Source organism: Cyprinodon variegatus, unplaced genomic scaffold, assembly GCF_000732505.1.
Source record: "Cyprinodon variegatus isolate N-32 unplaced genomic scaffold, C_variegatus-1.0 Scaffold110, whole genome shotgun sequence".
NCBI lineage: Eukaryota > Metazoa > Chordata > Actinopteri > Cyprinodontiformes > Cyprinodontidae > Cyprinodon > Cyprinodon variegatus.
Genome location: NW_015150563.1, coordinates 487,491 through 504,069, shown reverse-complemented (window position 1 = coordinate 504,069; position 16,579 = coordinate 487,491). Strand labels below are relative to the sequence as shown.

General features: G+C 43.5%; 1 protein-coding gene across 1 annotated transcript in view; it reads left to right on the top strand.

The window, feature by feature from the left end:
• Positions 1 to 438: 438 nt before the first annotated feature.
• The window catches only part of LOC107084854 (nesprin-2-like), a 24,969-nt gene continuing 8,828 nt past the window's right edge, over positions 439 to 16,579 (top strand). Inside the window, exons 1-11 of the mRNA XM_015374902.1 lie at positions 439 to 678; positions 2,277 to 2,435; positions 2,727 to 2,893; positions 6,482 to 6,644; positions 9,518 to 9,705; positions 9,779 to 9,929; positions 11,355 to 11,537; positions 14,366 to 14,503; positions 14,884 to 15,078; positions 15,843 to 16,119; positions 16,380 to 16,516. Of these exons, the coding sequence (XP_015230388.1) occupies positions 517 to 678; positions 2,277 to 2,435; positions 2,727 to 2,893; positions 6,482 to 6,644; positions 9,518 to 9,705; positions 9,779 to 9,929; positions 11,355 to 11,537; positions 14,366 to 14,503; positions 14,884 to 15,078; positions 15,843 to 16,119; positions 16,380 to 16,516 (1,920 nt within the window). The 5' untranslated portion in view covers positions 439 to 516. The remainder of the gene's footprint in view (positions 679 to 2,276; positions 2,436 to 2,726; positions 2,894 to 6,481; positions 6,645 to 9,517; positions 9,706 to 9,778; positions 9,930 to 11,354; positions 11,538 to 14,365; positions 14,504 to 14,883; positions 15,079 to 15,842; positions 16,120 to 16,379; positions 16,517 to 16,579) is intronic.

The window sequence follows — 16,579 nt, the reverse complement described above, 5'->3', positions numbered from 1 at the left end:
AGTCAGGTTGATTCAAAATGTTCTATCCAAGGAAAACCAGCTGATTGCGTCGACTCATTGACTCTTCAGCAATTCCTCACACTAAGCATGCTTGTAGCGACAGTGGAGAGGAAATCTCTTTAAACATAAAAAACTTTGAATCGATCTGACTGGATGATCTGGTGAACTGTAATGACAAAGGTTAGGTTTAGGGTCTAGGTCCAGTCCCTCTTGGTTCTAGGATGGTCAGGTGGTCCACCTGCTCTCCAGCTATCAGGATTCCATTTGTTCCCTCTTTAAACAGCCTGTCTGACCCACGCATTGCTCAGAAACTCTGACCCATCAGAGCCTTTATCCCCAACCCTCCCCTCCCCCAGCTGTCACTCCTCCCCCTCCTGCCTCTGACTCTTAATCCTCTCATGGGTCAGGCAGAAGAGGAGAGGAGCGAACAAGGAAGAGGAACGCTTTGAGCAGAGGACAGACTGGGAGTGGGACAGAGTCCCTAACACTTTGGTCTGCTGCTCTGTGTGTTATGGTATGCAGGAGAACAAGGACTCCCTGGAGGACTGGGCTGAGAGCCTGACAGAGTTGAGCACCATGAAGACAGACCTGTGCCAGTACATCATCACTGATGATGTACTGCTACTGCAGGAGCAGGTGGAGGATCTTCACTACCATTGGGAGGAACTTTGCTTCAAGGTCAGTCTGCATGGACACTCCCTGAAGAAAGTGGAGGAGCTTTGGTTTGCTTAGAACCAGATCTAAGTCCTACAATTTCTACAGACCAAGCAGTAGATCCAAACAAACAGAAACCGCAGCAGCAGGGGGTTCAGGTTCAGGTTGGTGTGGCAGCCTAGTGGTTAGGGCATAGGGCTTGGAATCCTGAGGTTGTGAGTTTGAAACCCACTGCCACTTGGGGTATATGAGCAAAGACCCTTAACCCAAAGACCCTTGCCATTGAAAACACTTAAAGAGTGAAATTTGTCAAATGCTGGTCAAGTTGCCTATACACTTTAAAGCTTACTATCAACCCCTTGATATTTAATAATTTTTCATATGCAGAATGTCTGCAAAAGCTAAGACAGCTTGCAGGTAATGTCTTTCTCCCCCAACAGTCTTCTGGATCAGCTTTTCTGATTGGTTGACGCTCTGGCATCCGACGGCAAAAGTAAAAGTTTCTAAATTCCAGCGTTGAACGCTTTGACGGTCCGACACCGGAACGTTAGAACGCACCTCTGGAGCTGTCTACGCTATCCCCTGTAGACTTTGCATGTAAATCAGATGCTTTGATGCCCAAAACATGTTTGGTGTGAACGCACCATTAGATAGGGTTAAGCTTAGGTCTAAGGGTTAAGGTTAGGCCTCATGGCTTCATAGTGTTTTATGTGAGTCTGCCCTCGGTGGGGTAAGGAAGTTTAGATTGTGAGTCTTTAAAGTTACCCGCAGGGCTAAGTGAGGGTTTGTGTTAGTTGATAGTGGATGGGGCACTATGGGGAAAGAGGGTGTTTTCATAATGCCTGGTGATTATAACCAGGCTAACTTGAAGACTGTTCTGCCTCATTTTTACCAACATGAAGTCTTTACAACTTGGGGACAAAATATTCCAGATTTAGCCTTTTCTAACATAAAAGATACATTCAGAACAGCCCCCCCGCCCCCACCTCGGGTCATCAGATTACCTTTCTGTCATGCTAAGTGAACTCTATAGGAACGCTGAGTTCCTAAAGCACAGAACTCAGCTTTCAAGTCTGATGACAGAGAGGCGCTGAGGACAGTGATAGCCAACTGGAACCTTTGTATCGATCATGGGGGCTCAATTCATCCCAGCATTGCGTGTCCCGAGCCCGTAACATCATCAATGACCCCTAACACCCCCACCATGGACTGTTCTCCCTGCTGCCGTCTGGTAAGAGGCTTCACAGCATTCAATGCAGTACCAGCAGGTTCTGCAACAGCTTCTTCCCCACCACCATCAGTCGGTACTGTTGAGAAAACTCTACATCATGTCACAGACTTTGCATCACACTGATACCAAAAACCAAACTAAAAAGAAACTGAACTTCAACTTCTTTTTTGCACCATATATATATATTTTTTGCAATGCTCTGAACTTCCATAACAATGCCTTTTTGCACCATGTATTTTCTCCCACACTGTTTACATTTGACCACTGCTGCAGTCAAACTAAAGTTGATGCTAAAGGTCAAGATGTGGTGCAGCAGGTGTTACAGGTCATTCTGCAAATGAAACATCCAGTCCTGAGGCCTGTTTGCTTTCTACCCTCCTACCTGCGATAGGTGTCTCTGCGCAAACAGGAGATCGCCGACCGTCTCAATGCGTGGATCATCTTCAATGAGAAGAACAAAGAGCTGTGTGAGTGGCTCACCCACATGGAGAACAAAGTGGCGAACAATGCTGACTTGAACATTGAAGCAATGGTGGAAAAGCTGAAGAAGGTGGGTGACTGATGCAGAAGCACTGAGGGACAGCTTTCAGAAAGTTTATCACACTCAATGGTTTCTCTCTGTAGTTAAACCTGTTCAGACATATGGGGACTCTCCACAGCCACTGCTGTGACCTTTAGGGATCTTTGAATTCATCTCCATAATGTTTAGCCTGTCCATAACAAATAAGAGGGTCAGAAAAAAAAAGTTTTTTTTGTTAAGAGATGGATTAACTGTTCTAGAAGAGAACTAATCTCTGTCATGTCTGGGTCTGACTGATCTATTTCTGTGGTTTCTTCACAGGACTGCATGGAGGAGATCAACCTGTTTAGTGAGAATAAAACCCATCTGAAGCAGCTGGGAGAACAGCTTATCACTGCAAGCAACAAGACCAAGGAGGCGGAGACCAACGTGAAGCTGAAGGATGTCAACGACCGCTGGCAGCATCTGTTCGACCACATAGAGGCCAGGTAGGAATCAATGGAAAATAAGTTTTTAGCAAAGGGTTTAGCTGCTGTAAAGAACTTCTACATATTCTCAATGTGTTCCTTCCACCATCCAGTGATCCTAAGTCAGATTCCACCTCCAGAAGAGGGAAGCCTCAAAGCTTTTTGGTCTTTCTCTAAGGCCTTCCAGGCCTGAGTCTTTGTTTCTATTACTGCCGGGGTATTGGCATGGTTGCCCCCACGATACCTGCTCGTTGCGTTTGAAGCTTCACAAGACAAAAAGGCTTCATAAAACTCCTCAGCTTGACGGTATCTCTTACCGTCAGTACCCACCAATAGAGAGACAGATCATATATCGCTCACGCTCTATGTCTCCACCCTCCCCCTCACTCTGAGAGGAGCATTCATTACAAAAACTAACTAGATATACAGGTACTAGTTACTTCTCCCCAAAGTCAGTATATCAGTTAGAGCTAATTACAAGTATCTAGTTACTAAGTAAAGTAATCGGGTACTGTGGAAAATCTATCCAATATCTTTTAGTTTGAGTAACTTTCTAGATCCTGCTGGACATCAGTCCTTTAATCCTGGAGATGTTCTTCAGGTGATCAAAGGCTCACTTAGTAACTGCCTTTCTGAGCCTCTGAAGGTTCAGGTCTGATAGTTCATCCACATATTGATCTGTTCTCAGCATTTAACCAATGCTCTGATGGGTTCATGGTTACCTGCTGACATTGGGATGTAAAGCTGAGTGTTGTCTGCACCGTCATGGTAACTGATCTGGTTGTTTGCTATAATCTGAGCCAAGGGGAACATGTAGATGTTGAGCATGTAGATGTTGAATAGAAGGGGCCCCAGAATGGATCCTTGAGGAACGCCAAATGTGATTTTTCTGGTGTCTGATTGAAAGTCCCCTACTGACACATAGAAGATTCATAGAATCAAGCGCTACACTGAGGTCCAATAATGCCAGCACTGTGGTTATTCCAGAGTCAGAGTTTATACGGATGTCATTGAATAATTATTATTATGTCATCTCAACTCACTTTCTAGAGATGGTTCAACCAGATCATCCAGTCAGATTAAAGTTTCGAAGTTTCTATCTAAGGAAGACCAGCTGATTGCATTGGTTTATTGACTCTGAAGCAGCACTGAGGTATAACAGGACAAGTACAGATACAAGTCTATTATCTGAGGCCTTGAGAACATCTATAGTGACTTTTACCAGAACTGTTTCAGTGCTATGATGAGCTCTAAAGGCAGACTGAAATTCTGCAAACAGTTCTCCTTTATGTTCCTCCTATTTAGAGCAGGGTGGGTCTTGTTGCTGCCTTGTGTGGGTCAATAGTCAGGGGGCAGATACCCAGTAAGCTGTTAAATCCAGGGATTGTCTGCCTACATTAGTCAACTCAAGCTGCTTAACCTGATCAGGAAACTGTTTGCATGGAGCAAAGTCTTTGTCTCTGTAAACGTTTCCATCCCAGAGAGCTGAAGTAGAACCAAGTTCGAACTGCAGGCCTGGGTTGGACTTTCTCTGCATGATGTGTGACAGAAATTAGACAGGATATTCAGGATGGTTCTGCTGGATGGAGAACCTCCACCACAACCTCAGGTTTTCTACAGGTTTTCTTCTAGAATCATCTCCCTGTCCCTGGTGGAGAAAACGATGCATGACACAGCCACCACCATGTTTCACTGACAAGAGCCCGATGTGGTATTGTAAATCATCTATTTCTACAGTTCATTCCATATGATGTCTGAGGAGAAAAGCTGCTTCTACTGTCCTCTTGGCTGCTTGTCTGATTATTGCTGACCTCCGGCAGCCTTCCATGTCCAGGTTGACTTTCATGTCCAGGTGGACTTCCATTTCCGGTTTGATCAGCAGAAAATCCAGCATCTCCCCATTTTTAAATCATAGATTGATCAGAGATCTGGAAAGTGTTCCAAGCTTGGAACAGAACTAGAACTTCCTCAAATGTCTGTCTGCCGGGTTCCTTCTTCTTCAAAAGGTTAGAACCAAAACAGCTAGAGTGAGACTGAGAGGAACCATTACTGCTGGCCTCCTTTTCCCGCTGCAATGATCTCTACAGGTTTCTTCTGGGTGTTATCTAGGAGGATCTAAGTAGAGGTTATCGCTAATGTGGTTTCACTTACTTTTTGAAGGTACAATCAATCAGATTAGGTTTTGTTTGGTTTTCACCATGAATCATTAGAAATAAACTGAAACTTTCTGTCTCATTCTGATATATGAAGGAATGTCTCTGTTTAGCTTTATGAAGCAGTGAGGAAGGTTAACAGGGCTGACCTGAGTCGATGCCCTGTGGGCTCCAGCAGCCTTATATCACCTCTTTCGACCAGCAGAACTAGAGTTCCGGTGCAGCAGATTCAGGGTCTGCTGGGTCGGCTACATACTGGTTTTCTCTGCCTGACTTGGTGCGATGAGATGACTGCTGGAGTCTGACCATCAGAGGGATTAGAAGCGTTGACACTGGATGCCCCCGGGCCTTTGTTCATCCAAAGCAGCCCGACGGTTCATCACCCAGCCCAGCAGCTGCCTTCTGCTGACTCCAGCCTTTCATGCAGCACATGTTTCTATGTGGACAGGAAGAAACCTCCAGCAGAACCAGGCTCAGTTTAAGCGGCCATTTGCTGAGGCCGACTGGGGTTCAAGAAGACAGAATCCTGTATTACCGATATTCTGGCTCGGTCGTTGCTAGAGTAGCTACAGTATGGGTGTTCTTTTACTTTCTTCCTAGAGATCTCAGATTACCCATGATGATTGATGGAAGATGTGAATTCAATTTCTTCTTCCTCTCTCTTTCTTTGGTCCTGCTCTGCTCCTTCATAACTCAGCTGGTTATTGTGGAGGTAGAAGTATTATATCAGCTTTAGAGATGTTAACTAGCTGCTCCCAGGTGTTAAAACATGCTATGTTTATGCATCATAGCAGGTATCCAAAAAGTTAAAAATCTCATTAAAAATCCTTGCAGTTTCCCAGCAGAGGCAATAAACATCAGAAAATCTGATTCACAAATGAAGGACCTACATTTCTCTAGTCAAGCTAGCAGAGCTACTCCAACCTGCAGACATCTTCAGTGGAACAATTCTAGAATATAATAATGCTTAAATCTGACTTTTATTGGTTTTATTTTATTACAGAAATTTAATTTATTAGTACTTTTTCAGACGGACGGGACAAGGAAGTATATTGGCAGCAGAAAGGCAGGTGAAAGTGATTCAGGTTCTGGCTCTTGTGGGTTCAGGTTACTCTGCCTCTACTGTAAAACCATTTAGTTGACTGACTGAAAGCTGAGGTTCACCTCTGAGGTCAGAAATCAACAGCATTCTGATGGACATCATCATCTGGTGATGTTCAGGAACGTGGGACTCCTAACCATCTGTGTGCAGGAAGTCCCTGACCTAAGGGCTTAAGACAGGTTGCCATGTGGCTCGCTCTGATCAGGTGACAGGTCACTTTAGAGGGATAGTTACTGAGACCCAACAAAGAGCTCAGCTCTTCACTTTAGTCGGCAGTTAATCAGCAATAAGATGGAATAAACAGAAACATCACTTCCCTCCACTTAACAGCTCTGGCTTCTGTTTTCCCTGCAGGGTGAGGAAATTGAAGGAGACGTTGGTCACGGTTCAGAAGCTGGATAAAAACATGAGCAACCTGCAGACGTGGCTGTCCTGCATTGAGGCAGAGCTGGCCAAGCCGGTGGTCTACAAGGATTGCCACAGCGAGGAGATCCACAGGAAGCTGGCTGAGCAGCAGGTAGGGAAAGGCTCCGTAAAAGTCCTAACGCAGGTTTCAGGTCGGTCCGGAATGAGGATGGGGAGGAGAGGCCACATCTTAGAGGGTTTAAAGCAGGTCTTCACAGGAAAGTCCAGTTCATAGTGTGGAGGTTTTAGATAAACTCTTCATTGTGTTCAGAACCGGAACCCTAACTGTGTAATATTCTGCAAAGAAGGCTAAAGGGTGGGAATACTTTAGTGAGGTCCAGAGGAGAAGGTCAGAGAGCATCAGCTTAGCAGATGGTGACAAAAAGCAGCTCTGGGTTGGTCTACAAACAACAGCTGGGATTCAGGACCACCAGTCAATAAACATCCTTCCAGCGTGAAACCAGCAACCAAAACTAAACCAATCAGCTCAGAGTACGTCCAAGAAGAACAGCGTGCTCCTCCAGAACGCCACCTCGCTCAGGTTAGCTACACATGTCTTCATGTCAGAACCAATCAGTGACTGAGACGCTTCTGTTCTCCTCAGACAATAAAGGACAAAATGTCATTCACCTGATGTATTCACAGCTGTCTTCTCACTGAACACTAGGGAGGCTAAACCGCCCCTGGAAATGTCCTAAAATTATTGGTTAAATATGCAAAAGGACTCACTTTTCCAGAAAAGGTGTCTTTCTCTGAATCCAGTCGGTGAGGGTTGTTCCAGTTATTGACTTGCTCGTTGGAGGGTGGAAAGTGTTTACCCAGGTTGAGGTGTTTCCTTGAGGAACGGAGGAGCTGACTGCCACTTAGATTTCCAATGGTACTTGAACGGTTTCTTGTGGAGATGAATCCCCAGCTCAGTGTGAAGCTCAAACAATCCTTTGGGGAAAAGTAGATTCAATCCTCCAGTTTGAATCCCCAGCTCAGTTTGATGCTCAGATGATCCTTCCAGGGGGAGAAGGTCCAAAACATCCAGTTTGCAGGATGACTTCCTGCTGAGAGGCAAAGACAAAAACAACAAGGTTAAGACTCTGGTTGACTAAAACCCAGTTTTACTCAGCAAAAGTCAGCTTGACTAGAGTACCCAAAACTGGTAAGCACTCTGGCATCGAGATAGTGGCAGTCAGCAGCTTAAGAGTCCTCAGGTAATGAGGCAACCATCCGCAGGTGTGTGAAAGGACCAACGAGAACCAGGCGGCACATGGTGGTGGAGGGAAAACAAACAAAAAACACAACCCACACAGACTGGATTCCTAACAAGCTGTTTATTTCACTCTGGCATGCCATCTCCCCTCCACTCTGCAGTAACAGGTCGCTGCCTGTCAGTCTCCATGTTAAAGCCCCACTCAGGCTTGAGGCTCTGTCTATTGAAGCAACCAGCGAGAAAGTAGAGCCCTGATTGGATAATGCCAAAATCTGTGATGGCCGGTTAGGCTCAGCCACTGATGGAGCAGTGGCGGGTCGTAAAGCTGATTGGCCGAACATGATCTGACTGACAGTGGCCAGACAGGGAGGTGTTTCTCATCATGACACTCAGACCAGGAAGTAGGGATCCTTTAGTAATCTGGTGCTAAACTGTTGCCATGGTTACTGGAGCAGCTATTTTCACTCGATGTAGAGACGAGTTTGATGTTTTTTAACATTTGTTAATAAAATACATGACGTTTGGGTTTAATTCATTCCTCTGAGCCTCCACTGCTTCAGAGAGCAGCAGCCGCCACTAACTGGAGCTTCAAGGTGTTTCTGCTCCCATTCCTCATGTTTATGATTAACGCCTGACTTCCAAGATCTCTGCTCCTTAGCAGCTGTGCATCAGGACAGGCTGCAGATGTTTCTGCTCTTCATTTCAAAGATTTAAGCTTCAGCTGAAGATCATTGATAATCTCTGTACACCAGATTATAAAGAGTAGCTCTGTGTCTGCAGGATTATCTCTGCTATGGCGGTCTGACTGCCCTCACTGACTCTGACCATGTTGGTCTCCAGAGGTCCACCAATCAGGGACTTTTTTTTACCCAAACATCATCAGTTTTTATCATGGAACACGACCAGGAGGGCAGATAAATAGTTGATTCTACATTCGTGGCTCAGAGCCTCCTGCTAACGGAACCAAACCATACAGCCATAACAGAACCATAAAGTTCTGGAATTATTAGATCTAATCTGATCATTTACAAAAAAAAACAAGCAAACTGGTCCAGCAGTGCTTTCTATGGAGGGGAAGGTCTCATTTAGTGACATAGAAGACCCTTAAACCTTTATCAGAACCTTTATCTGCTGATCCAGCTGTATCAGAACCAGATGACCTCTGAACCTCCAGCTTTTCTCTAACTGATCTGGTTCTATGCTGAGGGGCGCTGTCCATCTTATTGACAATGCCTGAGATGATGCACTGATTATGAAACTAACCTTTAACTAATTTGGTACGCAGACTGTAAAACAGAACGTTTGCTGAGAAAGAAACCGACGGCAACAATCAAGACAAAAAAATAATTTTCCATGGCAAATCTTCCTTTATAAACACATATATATAAACATTTCTATATATATATCTTTTTACAGCTTTGCTCATGTAAAAGGTGTGATAAAAGTTTATGTTTCTAAATTCCAAAAATGTCTGTATTTCGAAGTGTTAATAACCCAAACTATTACAAACGTACGGTTAACCCTAACCTGAGTTGAATCCACACCTTAGTCCTAAACCCCGGCTCAAAGAAAGAACAGGATTTTGGTCCCCATAAGGACATAGGTCCTCATGATTGTGTAAACAGGTTAACTTCCCACACACACACATCATCCTGAGGCCGGCGTGCTTTTGGACCTGTAGGCTGAAAACCAAAATGGGAAAACTAATTAGAAAAGTTTTTTGAAGGAACTAACATTTGATGAAGCAGAAAGATTCTCCATCAGCATGTCTTATGGACCTGCAGGGTTTACAGCTGGACATAGAGCAGCACACTGAGAGCGTGGCATCGGTGCTGAAGCTGTGTGACATCCTGCTCCATGATGCTGATGCCTGTGGCGGGGATTCAGAGAACGACTCCATCCAGCAGACCGCTTACAACCTGGACCGCCGCTGGAGGAACATCTGTGCCATGTCCTTGGAGCGCAGGATGAGGTTTGGCTTCTCTTTAAGAACTGAGGAAAACCTGGTTGATAAAGACTTACCTTGGTTTATTTGTCGTTTCCAGGATTGAGGAGACTTGGCGTCTCTGGTGTAGGTTCCTAGATGATTATTCTCGTTTTGAAGGCTGGCTAAAGTCAGCTGAGCTCACGGCAGCCAACCCTGCTTCTTCTAATGTCCTCTACACCTGTGCCAAAGAGGAGCTCAAGAAGTTTGAGGTAAGGCAATTACTGTCACTTTTCATCGTTGCATCTCCTCGACCACAGCAGTTGTTTTAGCTTCCAGCTGTGCTGATAAAAACAAATCTGGGCTTCTGAACATTTCCATAAACGATCAGTTCATTCAAAAAGACCTTGCAGTTAATTCAGTTATTTTAAATAAATCAAGAAACATATTATGTAGAAATGTATTAAATGCAGGAACCTAAAGTCAGCCTTTATGCAGATGATGAATGACTCTTTCTCCAGCACTCACAAACCTCGCTCTCTCTCTCCAGCTATTCAATCTTTCCTTAGAATCTCAGATTACTTTATATATTGGTCAAAATCCAAAGTCATTCATTGTAATTTGCAAAAATGACTCCAACAAGTCTTTAAAAAATTTGGATTTAATAACGTGGAAGATGATCCTGCTGGATGGAAATCCCATATCGCTCATTGGTAAAGTTGCTTCAATAAAAATGGTCTTTCCAAAAATTAATAACCTTTTTTTCGATGGTTCAAAGCAAACCAAAGATTTAAACCAGAAATCTTTAGATTCTTCCATTACCAACTTTCTCTGGAAAGATAACCTCCCACCTATTAGCTTAAAACGCTATAAAAGACCAAAGACAATGAAGGATTAAATCTGCCCAACTTCCATCATTACCTCCTAGAAAATAGGCTAAAATTCATGAGTAAATGGCTAAAACCATAAGATGAGTCCTGGTTAGATGTAGAACAGTTTCTATCATCTGATATTAGTGTTGCAGATCTTACATTCATTAGATTAAACATAATAGGCAATAAGCTTTAAAAGCATCTGCATTAGCTCATCTCTGACAGCTTGGGGGGAGTTTATTAAAATGACTGAATCCTCACTAACCGTACGGCCATCTTTAACAGCCCAGATATCACGCAAAATTATCTATGAGAAGATTTCCCAAATGGATCAGGGAAGGAATGAAATTCTTGGAACATTTAGTTTGGGATTTCAAAAACCAAATTTCTGGAATATCAACAGATTAGGTCTATTAGGTCCCTTCTTTCAGTGAGCCCCAGGCCAGCTGTGGCCACAAATGTAGTTTTGCCACCATCAGTGTGTGAGTGAATGGGTGAATGACTAAATGTAGTGTAAAGTGCTTTGGTCAAGTCTCCTGACTTAAAAAAGTGCTATATAAGTACAAACTATTTACCATTTACCATAATAAAAGACTGATTTAAGATTAATGAGAAGTTCTACCAATGCCAACACGTATAGAGGGTTTACTAAACTTTAATTCTCCTAAATTACTGTCCAAAGTATACACTGCAGACGTTTATCTAAAATAGATAAGTTCCCATTGGAAAATGGGAAACTGATTTATCAGTTAGGTCGGATCACAATGTTTGGTCAAAAATCTGTCAGAGAACTTAGAAATCCTAATTTACAACTTGTCCATTAAGGCATTCCAGAGGCAGGTTCATGAGCGGCTGACTCAACTGGAGCTGGTTAACAAACAGTACCACCGCCTGGCCCGAGAGAACCGCACTGATGCTGCCTGCAAGCTGAAGCTCTTGGTTCATGATGGGAACCAGCGGTGGGACTCCCTTCAGAGACGGGTGGGGGCTGTGATCCGCAGGCTGAAGGTGAGAGCAGGGTGTGGGTTCATGGTCAGCTGCTGACATTGGGATGTAAAGCTGAGTGTTGTCTGCACCGTCATGGTAACTGATCTGGTTGTTTGTTATAATCTGAGCCAAAGGGAGCATATAGATGTTGAGCATGTAGATGTTAAATAGGAAGGGCCCCAGAGCCTTTGGTACATATCCCTGTAACCGAGATAGATTAATCACATCTAAAATGGAGGAGAAGATCAAAGGGAATACCTCTTTAAATAACCTAGTAGGAACTGGATCTAACATCCAAGTTGAAGGCTTATATGAAGACAATAGTTTTGCTAACTCTGAAAGATCAACTGGATCAAAGCAGTCTAAAATCATCCTTCTCGCCCAGAACTTCTGTGTATGTGAAAATTTAAACAACTAGAAGGAATTGCCTCATTTATGCTTACATCATCCTCTTGCTGCAGCCAAGTTTCTGTCAGGCAACATAAATCAATGTGATTATCATAAATCAAGTCATTAACTAGCAGACCTTTAGAGGAAAGAGATCTTATGTTAAATAAACCAGATTTAATCGTTTTAACTTTTTCCCCAATTGAAGTTATTTTCATTTGAATTATATTATCATGATTTACTCCTTTAGAATTCTTTTCTAATTTGTGATTTTGGTTGTGGGCAAGACACTGTCTGAATGCAGGGTGTCATTACTGCCAGCGTGAATAACAATCTTACTGTATTTAACCATTATCCTTAGCCAGCAGTTTCAGGTAGGATTTGATGTCGCCCGTTCTGACTGTGGAGATGCCAATTACCAGAGTGGGCATTTCAGTTGGTGTGTCACTGAGTGGGGAGAATTGGTTAGAGATGTGGACGGATTGTTGGTTACCCGTGGGCAGAGATCCATGACTACACTTTCTGTGTACCATTACCCAATCAAATTGCTGCTCAGGCACTACTGGAGGACAGCTACGTGGAGGGCCTACTTTAATTTCTGGATGTTCAGCAGCCTGAAGCCTGGATTCTAACTTACCAATCATCCAGAGGTTCTAGAGGAGTTTCCAGAATACAGCATAGCTACTAGATCAGTGTTGTTTTCGTCAACAATGAGGATGACGAAATCTTTTCATTGAAGCCCCTTTTTTTTATGACGATAACGAAAACTGACGAGCTAAACGTGGATCTCTGATAACTAAAACATGACGAGTCATAGGTTTGAGTTTTAGTCAACGAGACGAGACTAAATAAAAAATAGCACATTGTTTGTCAGATGTTTAGACTGTATCATTGTGCTGTAATCAGCCAAGCAGTATCAGCCAGGCTGCTGCTTCTTCATTGATCCTTCCGCCCGCCTGCTACGCAGGGCTACACATGCTGCAGGAGCACAGATGGATCATGGAAGCAGGGGTGGGGTCTGAGAAAATAACCCAGAATGATCTGCTACTGCACGCTGAACGCTGACAAACTCTGCTCTGATCTTCCAGCTGAGTTTATGCAGAAATGTCCTTAAGCGCAGAGCTCATAGTCTGCACTTTACGCTTCACTCTGATGGTTCGCTCTCAGAAGTATGGCTCTTCCTGCTATCGTTACTTAATAAACTATGTGTGGCTGATAATCTTCTGCCATGCGGAAAAAATCCCTTCACTATCAATATTTTATTTCTTCCAGCTCACAAGAGGCGATACTAAACATTCTTTAAGGAATCCCTAAATTATATCCAAATAAAATATTTCATTGCATTCTGTTTATTTCTGTATAAAGATCCAGATGAAATATGATGTCTTGAAATAGATCTGCTATTTCCACACCTTTTCTGAGACACTTTTTTATAAAGTAGGACATTAATTCATGAAAAGGTTTATTTGAATTGTATAAATCAAAGTTTTCTGCCAACAGCAATGATGAACTGCATGGTAGATTTCTATACCCAGCTATTGTAGTATCCAGGATAGAGCTGTCAGTCTGGAAAATAATCTGGTTGGTATTCCAAATTGTAAAGGTTCACCTTTTTATGAAGTGCAACATAAAACTGACTAAAACTATCACATATCATAATGATTAAAATGCGACTAAAACTAATAATAGTTTTTATCCTGAAGACTGAGACTAAATCTAAGATGGCTGTCAGAAACAACACAGCCCAGACCATTGAAGACTTACTGTTGTCAGCAGAAAGCGATCCTAAAATTAACTGAGGAAAATGGAGAACAGCCAGGATCAGAGATACTGGAATAAACATTTTTAATCAGAGATTTAAGAGAAGCAACATTTTGGACCTTTATGGTCATCATTTAACCCATCTGAACCAACATGATGAATGTCAATTCTATTCAGTTTATTTCTATACAGTAGCACCAATTCACAACACATGTCATCTCAAGGCACTTTACAGTTCACCAGATCATCCAGTCAGATTGATTCAAAGTTTTTCTATCTAAGGAAAGCAGGTTGATTGCATCGACTCATTGACTCTTCTGCAATCCCTCACGCTAAGCATGCTAGTAGCGACAGTGGAGAGGAAAAACTCCCTTTGAACAGGAAGAACAGGGCATGTCAGTGGGGGTGAAGAGGTTTTGGCACAGACTGCAGAGCTTCAACAACATAAGCGACTGACAGAGGTTGATATCTGAGTTAAAATTACTAAATAAAGACGAGAAGCAGGACAGGACACAGGAAGCTGAAATTAAACAGGGAAACTAGGCTTTATTTTCCTCTGTTTAAAGTCAGAGCAGACACCATCATTAATCACTTCTTTCCCTTTTTAGATTCAGATGGTTTTAATTATAGATGGTCACCGTAAACCTCGCCTCAGACATCCTGCAGCATGTTTCTGAAATGATGATCTTTGTCCCATGCAGCACTTTACTTCCCAGAGAGAAGAGTTTGAAGGAACCCGTGAAGGGATACTGGTCTGGCTCACAGAGATGGACCTCCAGCTCACCAATGTGGAGCACTTCTCCCAGAGCGACATCGAAGACAAGATGAGGCAGCTGAGAGTAAGACCTCCTGTTCACCTTTACATGGTAGTGACAGAGCCTACTGGAAACGCAGAGATGTTGGAGCTTTATATCTTCATCTTGGCATTTGGCATTTCATTCTGCCTTCAGGAGAGGTAGATCAATATTTGCCTAAAAGGGACAAGTATTCTCATGTATGCATAAGGAGAGAAGGTAATGAAGTAGTTATGATGCTATTTTGGGTATATTCTAAAACCTGCCGTTCAGCAATCGCCAATAATCAGGTCTCAGATCTGCTGTCAGTAAAGGCTGAGTATTGTCCTAATTCGGGGTCTAAATTATCAATCCTGCCACATAAAATCAATGGTTTGGTCATAGGTTGCTCTTCCTTCTCATGTGTCTAAACCGTTTTTCTGCAGGGCTTCAAGCAGGAGATCACCCTCAACACCAACAAGATCGATGCCCTGATAGTTTTTGGGGAGAATCTGATCCAGAAGAGCGCTTCTCTGGACGCTGTGCTGATTGAGGACGAGCTGGAGGAGCTTCATTCCTACTGCCAAGAGGTGTTTGGCCGGGTGGCTCGCTTCCATCAGCGCCTGATCAACAGAAGACCGGTTAGTAGCTGAACCGGCAGCAACCATAGGAAAACTATCCTAATCAAATCATGCCAACGTAGTCCAGACAGTAGCAGCTTTTTCTGAACCATAAGAAATATGACGCCACAGATTGTTAATTAAAGCCTTCAAGCTTCCACAACTTTTACTAAAACCTCCTAAATCTTCAAAACTTTTCAAGACGTTCCTTTTAGGTTCCAGCAAAGCTCCTCTGCAGGTTAAGAAACATCCAGATAAGTTGCTGATGAAGGTTCTTAGTCATCCAGGTCATAGTCATTCCGTAAAAATTCAAAAAATATCCACTGGACTTGTCTGACATTTGAATTGAGAAAGCTTCCTGGAGAGGTGGCGAAACGTCTTCAAATCTTGGAAACCAAGTCCAGTGGATATTTTTTGAATTTTTACGGAATCCAGATAAGTTCTGGGAAAGTTCCAGAATGTTAGCTTCAAGTTTGATCAACATTCAACAATAATAGAGCCTGGATCCCAGGAGGAGCCAGGGAATTATGGGAAGTTCCTGGAGATGAATTTTCATGTTTGGGGAATGTGTTCTTCACCTAGCAGCCTAATGAACGTAAAGGATTCAGGTCCACCTAGAATCATCCTGATGAAACCAAACCATTAAAATTCTTACATGAACTAAGACATTAAAGCGACTGGTAGAGGCGGACCCTCCGCGTTTTAACCCAACCCAACCCAAAGGAGGAAGGACCTGGATGAAGCAATGGATAATTGAATCTTTACATGCTGTCTTTAACCCACAGGTTTTGGATGAGGAGATGTCAGACCAGGAAACTGACCTGGACCGGTCCTCCAGTGTGAGGAGGAAGAAGGAAGAGAGTGAACCTTCAGGTCTTGGCGGAGTCTCAGCTGGACGGCCGGCAACATCCCACCTATTGGTGCCTCCTCCAGAACGCTCAGGAAGAGAAACCCCAGTCAGCGTGGATTCCCTTCCCCTGGAGTGGGACCACACCGTGGATGTGGGAGGGTCATCTTCCCACGACGATGAAGAGGACGTCCCATTCTTCAGTGTTCTGTCAGGTGACCACCTAATATGAATCTCTTCCTAATTTAGGATGAGTTCTCCAAGATGTTTGCAGTTAGCATGCTTCTCTCTGGAGTTTCTAAAGGATTTTTTTCTCCATCCTCCAGAAACTCACCCAGTTCACAGTAAGGTGTGACAGGGTGACCAGACCATGCAGACATAATGCAGATAGACAGACCCTGCTGTGGACCACCTGTTCCCAGCTAAAGCAAAACTAGGATTAGGTTGTTGATTTACTGATTTCTTTGTCTGTCAGTGAAATCCGTTACTGAGCAACCCAGCTGGCATCAACCTGGCTCCCCGCAGAGGAACCGTGTTGCCAGAGACCTGAGCCGAGGTCTGTGCTCCACCCCGACTCACCGCAGCAGCTTTTTGTTTCATCAAGGAGGACATGTAAGATCCAAAAATGTTCAGTCAAAGAGATGAAAGAAAAACTCCCCAGAATGACCAAGCCTA